The 14,540-nt window shown below is 34.3% G+C and overlaps 1 protein-coding gene across 1 annotated transcript in view; it reads right to left on the reverse strand.

Moving 5' to 3' along the window:
* Nucleotides 1-7,310: 7,310 nt before the first annotated feature.
* The window catches only part of LOC135154076 (carbohydrate sulfotransferase 15-like), a 110,011-nt gene continuing 102,781 nt past the window's right edge, over nucleotides 7,311-14,540 (reverse strand). The window contains exons 5-6 of the mRNA XM_064099275.1: nucleotides 8,702-8,864; nucleotides 7,311-8,064 (exon numbers count right to left, since the gene is read on the reverse strand). Of these exons, the coding sequence (XP_063955345.1) occupies nucleotides 7,886-8,064; nucleotides 8,702-8,864 (342 nt within the window). The 3' untranslated portion in view covers nucleotides 7,311-7,885. The remainder of the gene's footprint in view (nucleotides 8,065-8,701; nucleotides 8,865-14,540) is intronic.

Raw genomic sequence — 14,540 nt, forward strand, 5'->3', positions numbered from 1 at the left:
ATGAAGCACTGCAGTTTTATTACAATTAAGTTTCAGTCCATTATCAGTTGACCAATTAATTACATCTCGGACACACCTCTCAAGTCTGGCAGTGGCATCTTGCTGCTCACTGTTTTTTAGGACTAAATGGCACCGACATTATCAAGAACATTGCATACAATCTGCTTGTTACCACCAGATGTTGGTGATGGTTCTACAGATGTACTGGAGGGAAGAAGAGAGGAAGTAAGAAAGATATTGGAAGGAAGAGTGCAGGCATCCAGAACAGGGTAGACATATTATTGAAAGCCTGTTTGTACCATGCTCACTAATGGAGAATTGGGGGATATGGGGGGTGAATGATGAGAGGGAGGAAGTGGTGGAGGAGAATGAGGAAGTGAGGGATTAACCCCAACTGAACGAAGATCAGGAAAAGTATCATGATGGTAACATACCTCACGATCTACATTATAAGGATATATCGAACGTGATGGAGGGGGACTTTCTAAACATGCTTGTGGAAGTAATGTAGAAATTGAATGTCCAGCGGGAGGGGTGGTATGGGGAGCAGCAGGTGGTGTACCGAGGCTAGTCAGTGAAACGGGGGATCCGTAATCTTTGACATAGTACATTGGTATATCTTCAAATGGATCATAATGATCTATTTCAGTCTGGGACAAGAAGGGGATTCGGGCGAATTGAATGAAAAGGCATCTGGAAAACTTATATATGAAAATATCATACTCGTCTTCTAATTGAGATAGAAAGTCTGCTCCTAGAATGATGTTGGGCTTAAGCTCATCTGCAGCATGGAATGTACAAGATATATATTCTAGGTTCAAACCTAAACTCAGGGAAGTAGTCACGGAACATTCTGCGTATGCATGCTCCGGGTTGGAGTTACAAGGAGGGCATGGGTAGAATGAGGGTTCGTCTACTTCCAGATCATCCAGGCATGGTACTATATCCAAAAGAGAGGAGTTAATAAGGGAGCATGGGGAGGATGGATCTAATGCAGCTGGGACAGGATCTTGGTCTTTATCAGTAAAATATACAAGAACATGTGGGACAGAGGGACGAGATGAATGAGAAAACATACCATAAAACATCTATAGCAACCAAAATAATAGAAGTACATTACATTTATATATCAGTTCAAGTCAATCTAAATTCTGCGTGACATTTTATGGATTCCTAAAATAGATATTAAAGAAATTCACAAAATGGAGTACCGGTATTAAAGGAAAAAAAATGCAAATAATCGTTCATAATGGAAACTTTAACTTAAAAAGGAATGAACTTATTCAGGTCGTTAAAAGGCAAAAGGTAAACAATTTAGCAAAAAGTACGAAATCGTCCAAAAACGGATCCAAAAAAGAGTACGTCAAGTCCAATTCCTCATCATAAAAAGTAGACACATCCACGGCACACAAATCTGTCACAGTCCAGCCTTCAAATGATTTAAAAGAGAGGATAGAGATGACGTAAAGGATGACCACGGTGATGATGCTAAAGACCTCGGCGATGATGACACACGTCTGGTGATAGTTGAACAGGTAACTGGAATTCCCGGACAGCCTATAGGGAATGTCGGAACTTAGGACGCACAAGTCTCAGAGTCCCTCAGAGTAAAAGTATGGTCATGAGAATGTAGAGATAAAGAAAGTTCCCAGCTACTATAGACCGTACACACGAGAGTTGAAACAGTCTGATGAAATAATAATCTGACTCCAAATAGAAAGTCACACTCAACAAGCACAGTTCAAAAGGTATAACAAAATAGGTTACCAAACCTAATGTCAGAGAAGGCTTCCAAAATAAGCGATCGGAATCTTCAAAATATGTCTCTCCAAATATAGAAGTTGAAAAGTCAGATATAAACTCTTCATTGATAGAGTTCTCCAATATAGATGATGAAACACTCCAAAATAAGTAAAATCGATATAAAAATGTCAGGAACAGCCAAAGAAAGCAATAATGATGAATGTCCAAGCGGGATGGCGTTCTCCGCTTTACGCTGCCACCAATGTATCACTCTTAAATATTGTAGCGTGGTAATATGGATGATCAGTGTTAGCTAGTAGAACAAATGATGAAGCACAGTCATAATATAGATATATGGACTGCTTTGAGAGGCATGGTTGTTTCTAGAGGCTCAAGGGGACCGGAACGCGACTATGCCCGAGGGCTTTGCCCGAGGGCATGGTCTGGCCGATGCGATACCCGCGAGCCGAATTGAAACAACCATGTCTCGAATATAAAAGCTGTCCATATATATTTTATGAACCGAATTATTAAACATAAACGTTAGGGCCTGGTCTAGGTCTAGATCTAGTATTAAAACTAAAACAAAAAAGCCTAGGCCCAAAGCTAACGTAAAGTCTAGGCCCTTACTTAGCCCTGCCCTGAAGTTAGGTCTCAAAATCGAATATCAAAGCAGTTCCCGAGCAGTTCATACCGATAGGCCCTACTAGGCCTAGGCTAGATATTTTTAGGAACCAAATTAGGGTCTGATTCTGAATAGGGTCTAGGCTAGGGCCTACAGTGTAGCTAGATCTAAAGTTCAGTCTTAAAATTTAGACTAGAGTATAATCTAACGTTAGATCTAGTCGACTAAACCTACGTCCTAACGTTAGATCTAACGTTAGAGTCTACTCTTAACTTCTAAGCTAACGACAATTAACATTAGATCTACCCGTCCTAACGTTGTCGTTTGTCAATACCTAACTGTCCCAGGCTAAGGTTAAGTAACGACATGAACGAGTTAAACGTTTATTGTTAGAAAGTGCAGTGACCGTCTAATCAGTCTTTTCACCTGACTCACCTTTTGTGAGCATGCATTTGAGCGAACTTCCCCAAGACTTAATGGTTGATATACATCCGTTATGTCCTTAATAAGCTAGTTTTATTTTCAATAAATGCCATATATTTTAACAGGAATTAACAAGCAAAAGTCAAAGATCGGCATCGTTCCATCGATATGTCATATCCGTTGCGCGCACTTGCGCAATAAGCGCGTAAATGCACGAATTGTCTAAAACTTTCGATCAAATCGCGCGGATATTTATGGTATCCGTAATCACCGCAGAAAGCAACATTTTGCATGCAATCAAATGGGGATTTCAGCCAAATTTTGCTATGCCCGTCGTTAAGGGGCGGATCAGGGGGCAACGGGCAGAAATCTTGTTAACTATGCCCGTTGCCCTTGGTTACCACCTTAGTTTGTTGTTTCGAAGGCATGGTCGTTTACATGACCTCAGTTTTGACCAATCAGAGGAACGGATTATTCGACATTCTTAAAGAGAGGTTTATAATAGTTAATATTCTGGAACATTTATTATAATATAACAAAATCGAATGAAAGTCGGATGAACCCAATATTGACATCTAACCACATGAGTGGTGGTCTGGGTTTTAGAGGCAGGTCTACACCTGATGAAGGTGGGAAGTAAGATTAATCTAAGGAAATATATTGTTTGCCACTGAAGGTTGTGTTTACATTTGGGTAAGGTATTGTTATCAAAGTGTAATGTGTTTGTATATCACTGCCTGAATATATGCATGGTCTAGTGATGTATACTGTAGTCAACTTCTACAGATTTGGAATGAATATTTTACTCTTACACTATGAATTTATAGAATAATTATAACTACCAGGTAGTCAGGGTTGAATTTTCGCTTGTCATGCATGCTCATTGTTTTGAAAGTTAACATAATTTTACAGACATTTGACCATTGATTCTTAAAACCATGAAAAAATTATTAGCCTCAAATTAGGTGTAGAATCCAAGGTTTTTGAAAAGCTTCTGTCCTTACTTTTGATAGTGGTCAATTTCATTTTCAGGCACTAGTCTTATGAAGACACATCTTAACAACCAGTTTAGATGCTCAGGAATGCTATTTAGGGGACAATGACATGAATTCAGACCATTGCAGTTACATGTATTTTCATGCATTAGAAAAGACTTGTTATGTGTATATGTTTGCATGTATTTATCCTTTTATTCCCAAAGTATGAGATAGGTTTATATCTTGTAGCATACCCATGAGATAAATTTTTACCTTGTAGCATACCAATGGGATAAATTTATATCTTGAAGCATACCCATGGGATATATTTACATGTTATTATTATTATTATTTTATTCGGCACTTCATCAAAAACAAAACAGCATGTACAATGCAAAATTGAGAGTATGTATTGAGAGTATGTATGTATATCTTCTATCATACCCTTGAGATAAATTTATATGTATATCTTCTATCATACCCTTGAGATAAATTTATATCTTGTAGCATACCATGATATAAATTTATATCGTGTAGCATACCCATGAGATAAATTTATATCTTGTAGCTGTATCCCTGAGATAAATTTATACCTTGTAGCATACTCATGGGTATGCTACAAGATATAAATTTGTTTCATGGTACACTAAAAGATATAAATTTATCTCATGGATACGCTACAAGATATAAATTTATCTCATGGGTAAGCTACAAGATATAGCTTTATCTCATGGGTACGCTACAAGATATGAATTTATCTGATAAATGTATATCTTGAAGCATACCAATGAGATAAATTTATATCTTGTAGCCTACCCTTGAGATAAATTTGTATATTGTAGCGTACCATGAGATAAATTTATATCTTGTAGCATACCCATTGGATAAATTTATATCTTGTAGCATACCCATGAGATAAATTTATATCTTGTAGCATACCCTTCAGATAAATTTGTATCTTGTAGCATACCCATGAGATAAATTTATATCTTGTAGCATACCCATGATATAAATTTATATCTTGTAGTGTACCCCATGGGATAAATTTATATCTTGTAGCATACCCATGGGATAAATTTATATCTTGTAGCATACCCTTCAGATAAATTTGTATCTTGTAGCGTACCATGAGATAAATTTATATCTTGTAGTGTACCCATGGGATAAATTAATATCTTGTAGCGTACCATGAGATAAATTTATATCTTGTAGCATAACCATTGGATAAATTTATATCTTGTAGCATACCCATGAGAAAAATTTATATCTTGAAGCGTACCCATGATATAAATTTATATCTTGTAGTGTACCCCATGGGATAAATTTATATCTTGTAGCATACCCATGGGATAAATTTATATCTTGTAGCATACCCTTGAGATAAATTTGTATCTTGTAGCGTACCATGAGATAAATTTATATCTTGTAGTGTACCCATAGGATAAATTAATATCTTGTAGCATACCCATGAGATAAATTTATATCTTGTAGCATACCCATGGGATAAATTTATATCTTGTAGCATACACATGGGATAAATTTATATCTTGTAGCATACCCATGGGATAAATTTATATCTTGTAGCATACCCATGAGATAAATTTATATCTTGAAGCATACCCATGAGATAAATTTATATCTTGTAGCGTACCCATGAGATACATTTATATCTTGTAGTATACCCATGAGATAAATTTATATCTTGTAGCACCATACCCATGGGATAAATTTATATCTTGTAGCGTACCCATTAGATAAAGTTATACTTTATAGCGTACTTATGGTATAAATTTATATCTTGTAGCATACCCATGATATAAATTTATATCTTGTAGCATACCCATGGGATAAATTTATATCTTGTAGCATACCCATGAGATAAATGTATACCTTGTAGCATACCCATGGGATAAATTTATATCTTGAAGCATACCAATGAGATAAATTTATATCGTGTAGCATACCCTTGAGATAAATGTGTATCTTGTAGCGTACCATGAGATGAATTTATATCTTGTAGCATACCCATGAGATAAATTTATATCTTGTAGTGTACCCATGGGATAAATTTATATCTTGTAGCATACCCATGAGATAAATTTATATCTTGTAGCGTACCCATGAGATAAATTTATATCTTGTAGCATACCCATGAGATAAATTTATATCTTGAAGCATACCCATGAGATAAATTTATATCTTGTAGCGTACCCATGAGATAAATTTATATCTTGTAGTATACCCATGAGATAAATTTATATCTTGTAGCACCATACCCATGGGATAAATTTATATCTTGTAGCGTACCCATTAGATAAAGTTATACTTTATAGCGTACTTATGGTATGAATTTATATCTTGTAGCATACCCATGATATAAATTTATATCTTGTAGCATCCCCATGGGATAAATTTATATCTTGTAGCATACCCATGAGATAAATGTATACCTTGTAGCATACCCATGGGATAAATTTATATCTTGAAGCATACCAATGAGATAAATTTATACCGTGTAGCATACCCTTGAGATAAATGTGTATCTTGTAGCGTACCATGAGATGAATTTATATCTTGTAGCATACCCATGAGATAAATTTATATCTTGTAGTGTACCCATGGGATAAATTTATATCTTGTAGCATACCCATGAGATAAATTTATATCTTGTAGCGTACCCATGAGATAAATTTATATCTTGTAGCGTATCATTGAGATAAATTTATATCTTGTAGCTTACCCATGAGATAAATTTACACCTTGTAGCGTACCCATGGGATAAATTTATATCTTGTAGTGTACCATGAGATAAATTTATATCGTGTAGCATACCGATGTGAATATTGTTTATCTGATAGCCAACCCATCGTATTAAGAATGTTTAGCAATACGCAGTCGTACAATTATGTCATTTTAAAATTATTGAACCTATTATCATTTAATGTCCTATTGTTATCATTGATGTTATTTCTTGAAAGTAAAGATTAGATGTCTTCCTATGTCATTCAATTGATTTATGTTTTATTATTTCTTTAACGTGTACATGGAACGGTGTGAGACAGTGTGTGAGGTGTAAGAGTGTCCCAGAAGATGTAGATGTGTGTATTGCAAAGGATTGTGAAGGGCAGAAGTGATACAAGTACTTTGAAACAATTAATACATTCTGATTATTTCTGTTGGGCAATGATTAATGAAACCTTTTCGTCCAAAAGAATTTGCAGTACTTTAGTTAATGATATTGTTCGATAATGTTTGACGAGATATATTAGGATGCAGTGACAATATTTAACGCATAGAATGCCAGACGTCAGATTTCCTAGTTTTGAGAAAATGATGATAAAAAGTTTTTCAATGAAATTTAGTTTGTTTCAATGGTTTACAGAACATTAAATAATGATTCAAACAATTTAATGTTTGATGCGGTATAGTAAATCGCAGTGAGCGTTACTTAAACTGATCCATATGGATCAATATTAAGGAGTAAATTAAAAAAAATGTTTAATGACTTTTAAAGAAATAATGAACACAAATTTGTTCATTTTGAAAAGATTTGCTGTTGTAAATAGCTCTATTGGTTGATGATGATGACAAATCAATGAAGGTATTCAAGTCCATTACATCCTCCCTACAAATTATGTAGTTCATTTTATTTCACCAATTAAGAAAACACAGGGAATGATTGTATGCATGGGGGCCCACCCCCACATCACAAGTTTATTTGCATATAACTGTTTGGCTAAGTACACTACTTAGAGGGGATTATAGTATTACCAGAAACACAAAAGAAGAGGGGTTTTAGAAGTAATTGTATTAAGTATTAGGATTACAGGATTAAATCTTCAGTACCAGTGTTTAAATCTGGTGTGCTGTTTCTAATGGGATGTTTTCGTCATGTCATGCTGGCTAGATCCGGCGTGGGGGATCAATTTGGATTACCCCATGCCTCTAGCGTTCCCACCATGCCCCATGCAGGTTTCACGCTATAATTATTTTTTGCTCTCTTCCCTAAATAAAGTAATAATAGAAAATAGTTGAAAATGAATAAATTGGACACAGCAGCATTGTTCAATTTTTCACCTAAAATTACATGAAGGAAAAATAGACGTGATTAATATTGTTATGTTACAGGATATAAGAATTTGTCATCTTCCATTAAAAGCGCCATATCCTTGTTGTAAGGTGCGTAAAAATCGTCCAAAAGTTTCTTAGTTTCTGGAAGAATGCGTTTCCCCATTCTGTTCACGTTCTTCTTTGGAGCGTAGATGGTTTCATTCTCTTTCTTTTCGCTCAGTTGTTCTGCAAAAAATAACATATACATAAAACATAAAAAAATAAATACAATGGACGAAACTGCATACCAATGAAATCCTGAAAATCGTAATACTGCTGGGGTAATATCAGTTGAAGTTATTTCGTTATTTTAATCAGTTGTGCAGAAGGGGGTAAAGATAGAATACTTAAAGTGTTACTAAAATTGGTTAAGTTGAAAAATACACAAATTGTACATGTTGTAATGTCAAATCTCATGACCATTACCTACGTAGCTCACAAGATATACTCACACTGTTTCCCCACACAAGACGAAAGCAACACTAGGGGATAGGTCATTTATGATGTCAGCCCCACGACTATGGAAAAAACCTCCCCTCAACATTAGGAATTCAACAAATTTACATCCTTTCATGTTAAAATTAAAAACCTATCTATTCCAATAGTATGTACAGCACCTAGGAGGCTCTTGCAGCGCAATAGAATATATATAAATAGTTTTTGCGCTGTATGAATGCATATTAGTATTATTATTTACTTGTTGATTTCCGAATCTACAGGGTACAAAAAAACACATTTTCGATGTATCCTTGCGGTAGGCCTACATAGATTTCTAACGGTATTTACATAATTCAAATTCAAATTTCTAATTGCTTAGATTTACCTAAGTCGAGAAATTTTATGATTTTTCTATAAGTAAAACGTGGGCTTGTCTCCAAATCCTCCAATCGAATGACGAGTACTCCATCACGTGAAAAAGCTTCAATCCAATCACGAGCGAACACCGAGTAGAGTCCACCTTTCAGTCCAGGAAATACGCTATAGGGCTAAAAGAAGGACAGGAAAATGTATATATTTAAAAAAACAATCATACTCATTTTTTTTCCGTATGCCAATTTTATCCCCTAAAGTTTAAAGATTTCATAACTTCATTTGAACTCAAGATCTGTTCAGGCCATTACACAATTGGAAGTGCCAAAACCTCAAATTAAAACAATTATTGTCAAAATTGTGGTCAATGAAAACAATGTTGGCTATTATTAAATTACACTGATAGTTTTAATATAATAGTGATTTTGAAGCACTTCGCATGGTTTGAATTTGTAGATGAATAAATGAATGAATCTTCATTTGGTTTCAATTCCGAAAACAACCTCAACAGTTAATCATTGCAATAAGAATAAATAACAAAGAACAAAGGTAAATAATCACAGAATAATATATATAATACATGCACTACATTGTTAGGGAACATAGCAACATCCATGAGACAAGATGGCAAAGAAACGTGATGACATACTAAGAAGCTTAATAGTTTCTAGGCCCTAGGGAGCCAGATTGTGATAACATTTCATAATCAATCATTTAAACTTACGACAACAAGCAAACAAAAATATGAAACAAATTGGAGTAAATAACCAAAGTATTGATATGCATATTTACAAAATATACCATTTAAAAAATGCCATCAATTTTATTAGAGCTAAAGTATAAGAATCTGAAATTAAAAAAGAAGAAAAGAGGTAAAAAAAAGACAAATGTGAAAAGTAGTAGGGCTATATCTTTGCATAGATAAATGGGAAGAATACAATTCATAAAGTTCGACAAGATATAACTAGCAGGCATTCGTTTACTGATTTTAGTATTGTTCTACAGTAATCTGTCTTCAACTTGTTTCTAAAAACGCTAAGGCCAGTGGCGTACCTGGCATATTTCGTCATGGGGGGGGGGGGGGCAAGCGACACGGATGAGCAAGGTGGGGGGGGGGGGGCTGATAATCATTGCCGAAATATCAACTTCACAGTCTAAGGTCATTTTACACTAAAATAATAGAGCTGGTTTTTTTTTCATTTAGACCAGAAACGATGCACTTTTGTGCACTTAATTATAAATAAGATTGGTATCTTCCTTAATAAATTATGCGAGCGCAAAGCGCAAGGTAAACATTTGGATATTCCTAACTGGACATTAGACATTCTAAGCAGTTTTACAGGATGGGTATCTAAACAGTCATGCGGGCGCGAATCCGAGATAAAACTTTTGATTAGTTTAGATTAGTTTATCCTTTATAAAAAAAAAATCACTCCCGTCAAAATCGACCGCCGGCCTAAATAGGCCTATGATTGATGACATCAAAATGTATTAAAGTCAAATACAATTACAGGAATGTGAAATCATAAGGTATTCACAAATAAACTTAACATTACAGTTATAAATAGTAAATAGCACCTTAAAAAGAAAATGGTGGAAGTCAATTACTATTTCTTGAATATAAAATTTCTTTACGAACAGTGAGAATTTCATTTGCATATCTGGCTTATTGAGCAGCAGAGTGTATCAGAAGAGATGATACAAGCAGTCGGCTGCTTCTGGCTCGCTATTGCATTGTGGGGCGGAGAGCAGTAGATTCGGTGGACCCCGGGTGGACCAAGTCTGTTGTTTTCTGTTTGTGGTGTAGTGGTGAGTTAGAAGTGGCTGACTGGTGGTGTATATTTTGTTCTTAGATTATTGTTTACACTTTAATTACCATGGCAATCATTGTATCCATTATTTACTGTACATGAATATTGAAAATGTTTCTTATTAGTTTACAGTCTCATTAATTTAGCATAATTGTTTGGTAATTTTTTCTTGATTTCTCCCGATTTATTTCCCTTACTTTCCTTAAGTTACTTTCACATAAGACAGTAGTTTTTGATGCTCTTTTCTCATTTTCAATTGTCAATACTGAATCTACTTAAAGCCGTTACAACAAATTTCCTTTAAATTCTTCTTTAAACCCATATTACATCACAATAATTTTATATTTAGTGTATTTTTTTCCAACATATTTACTTTTTTCAAAGCTTTCCAAAACTAAGATCACTTCATTATTATCATGATTATACCGTAATTGTTTTTGTAATTTCTTGACTCTTTTTTAACATTACTTTTTTGTTGATTTTATATATTGTTATGCTCTTTTGTAAAGCATTTGTCAATTCAGCTTAACAAGCTGCGATCATATGTTTTAATAAATCTTGAATCTTGAATCTTGAATCAATAAATTTTTGGTAAGTGGTTAGATCATTGAACTCAGGGTAAATGTGTGAGATAGTATTGAGTAGTGGTAATCTGTAAATTTCATAGGCAGGACAGATCATAAAACAATGGAACTCATCTTCAATATTATTCGAATTACAAATGATACAGAAACGTTCTTCATAGGATATATTTTGATAACGACCAGTTTCAATTGCAATACGAGCACAACCACATCTAAACAATGCAAGTGCATGACTATTTGATCTATTTTGGCACTGAATAGTATAGATTGAAGTCGATAATGATTCCTTAAAGTTGCGATATATTCTATTTTTTTAATTAGCTTTTCTAATTATATCATCAAAAATACTCTTTTGACATTTATCCTCAATATATACTTTACAGGCATCAGGAACTGACTTAACAAAGTTGTCAGTACTTGCAACATGAGGCAAAGGTTCAATATGAGTACATTGTAACCTTACAAATAACTCCTTTACCCTATTACACCAGTTTTTAATTCCATTATTTGCGAGTAACTTGGACCAAACAAAGATTTTACTTGGATAGCGCACATGATTAAGTTTACGCAAACTACTCCACAACCTTGCAACATATTGAGTTTGGTGGTAAAAAAGGGGGATCCCAACCCATTTCACCAATAACAGCATTGTTAGGTGTGTATTTACCAACCCCCAAATAAAACCTACATGCTCTGAAAAATACAGTATTGATAGAAGAAAACTCCTCAATGCCCGAAAGACCACTAGCATATTGCAAGATTGGTGATACCATATAGTCGAGCCGCCCATGAGTTTAAACTTACGGATAATAATGCCTAAAGCTCGAGAAGCTGATTGAGCCATCATTTTTGTACCCTTTTGAAATGTAAAGAATTCGTCAAACCAAAGACCAAGGTATTTCTATGAGTCAACAATATCAAGGTTGTTACCACTAAGGTAAAAAGAAAATTGTATCTGTTCCCGGCTCTTCCGTCAAATATGAGCAATTTTTGTTTTTGAAGCATTAAATTAAATTCTCCATTTAAGGGCCCATGCGCAAGCTTTGTCTAACATACATTGAAGATTATTTTCACTTTCAGCTAAAACCACAATATCATCTGCTTACATAAGCATATCAATTTGTGTATCCAATACCTTAATACCTCTATTGCATAACATTACACTGTCAACTAAGTCATTTATAATCACATTGAAGAGGAGCGGGGATAACATGCAACCTTGTATAACACCAGACTCCACCTGAAAGAAATCTGTTAAGTTACCTTTGACATTAACAGTGCACATATTTTCCCGGAAAAAAGCTTTGATACTATTATACAGTTTACCATGAAAACAAATTGATCTTAATTCGTACCATAGCATAGTCCGATTAACCCTGTCAAAAACTTTTTTTTGTATCAATAAAACATACAAAAGTATTCTTTTTGCAAAGCTTACGGTCTTCAATTATTGAATAAGGACTGTATAAGTGATCGAGACAGCGTCTTTTCTTACGAAACCCATCCTGCTCTTCCTTAAGAATACATTCTTTTTCCAAGAAAGTTGTCAGCCTATCCCTCATATTATCACAATATATATTACACTGACATCAAAGTAATACCTCTATAGCTTAGCGGTTCACGTTCATCCATACCAGGTTTTAGGATAGGATGTATCCTAACACTAACAAAATCTTCAGTAATTTTTCCCTCTTCATTGTACAATTTCCATAGCAATTTTTTGGTACTTCATGTTTTCTTCTGAACCTATTCTACCTTTCTCCTTCCAGAATGTACCTAAATCCTTCTAACCATAGCATCGAGTGCATTAACCTTTTTTATATTGAAATGACCTTTTGGCTAGTTTTACAGCTTTGTCAAAAATTGTGTGTGCAGATATATATTCAATGAATTTATTGCTCTTTTACAAAGGCTGCTTATAATTTATCCAGGTTCTTTGCTTACTTTTAACTCCCCTCCACAGAAATTGCAAGTTCTCATTCCACCAAGCTTTAGGGGAGAGAGGGAGATTTTCTTTAACAATTACAAATTTTCTTTTTTCTGCAATGTCTGTGGACAGAAATTCGAATAACTTTTTAAATTAAAAATAAACCTCGTATAGTTGTTCTTGAGATATGCCACAATTCAATTTAGTACCAAGGTCATGAAGTGCATTTACACTTTGATCATCAGGCATAAAAGCATCATTTATATCACTAAGATAGTACATTTTAGCTAAATTCTAAGACCTCAATTCAATATGTTCAACATTATTATATATAAGAATTGTACGAGCAATTACAATCATTTGTTTAGTTATTTTCTCTTTAAGGAGATTCAGAGCATATAATGATTAAGAATATTCCAGAATGTCTCAGTAATGCTTTGTTAGGCATGTTTTTTAATAAGATAGAATAATCCTTGTTATTTCTGGTATGTACTAAGATGTACTAAAAGTGAAATGTTCTAGAAAGGAGGATAATGTTCTTTTTAAAGACAATACTAGAAGCTTCCAGAATAGTAGAAATTTATATATATGAGCTAGCATTTTTTTCAAGGTCATCATCATATCAGATCAGAACTCAGAGTTTCACGCCAGACTTTATGTCAGAGCATAGTTTATGTCAAACTGGAAAACAACATTTATCTTCTGTGGACTTATTTCCGCGCCATCAATGAACTGTTTGCAGTTACTTTGAGAGAGGATTTGTCAGTTCTCATCGAGATCATCAACCTGTTTTAATGAACGCTTTTCAGCCCATGGATTGCTGAAATTGAATATTTGTCATCATCAACATCGTCTTCACAGACATTACAGACAATTCAACTCGTTACAGTGACTCTTGTTTTTCATCGTGCTTCAACATCAATTTCATCATCGCCATCATTGTGAACTATTATTAAACGAATCTTCGCCAACTGACTTGGATTTTATTTGGATTTTATATTATAACCTTGGATTGCACATCTCACTCTTCAAGACATGTAAGATCATTGTTTATTTTTGTTTTGTTGAATCATTTATTTCCTGTAATAAAAAGGAAATCAAATCTAAAACCAAATTTTCAGTGTTATTTGTTGCAGTATCGTAACAACATAATCAGATTTGTTAGACGGATATTGAAGGTTAGGTTTACTTACAGACCAACACAAAATTGATTGATCAGGGATTGAACCTAATGCAGGGATAGAATATTTCCTTTACAAATCGGCCACTAACAGGACTATGAAGTCAGAGTATCTGTTGAGACCATGGTAAGGTAGTAAACAGTAATCTACAACTGATTTTCCTTTGTAAGACCCACAAGTATAATCATCTTTTCAAAATCTACAATTCAAACAGCACACATTAGAAGTTAGCAAAAGTCCACAAAAGATTTGCCTTTCGAGTTTGTTTCAAAGTCTAGAGTTTTCCGAGGCCTGGCCGAGTCTATGCCTCCAATAAAATATGGTGTCTCACAAATTATTGCATTAAAGT

Source organism: Lytechinus pictus, chromosome 5 (genome assembly GCF_037042905.1).
Source record: "Lytechinus pictus isolate F3 Inbred chromosome 5, Lp3.0, whole genome shotgun sequence".
Lineage (NCBI taxonomy): Eukaryota > Metazoa > Echinodermata > Echinoidea > Temnopleuroida > Toxopneustidae > Lytechinus > Lytechinus pictus.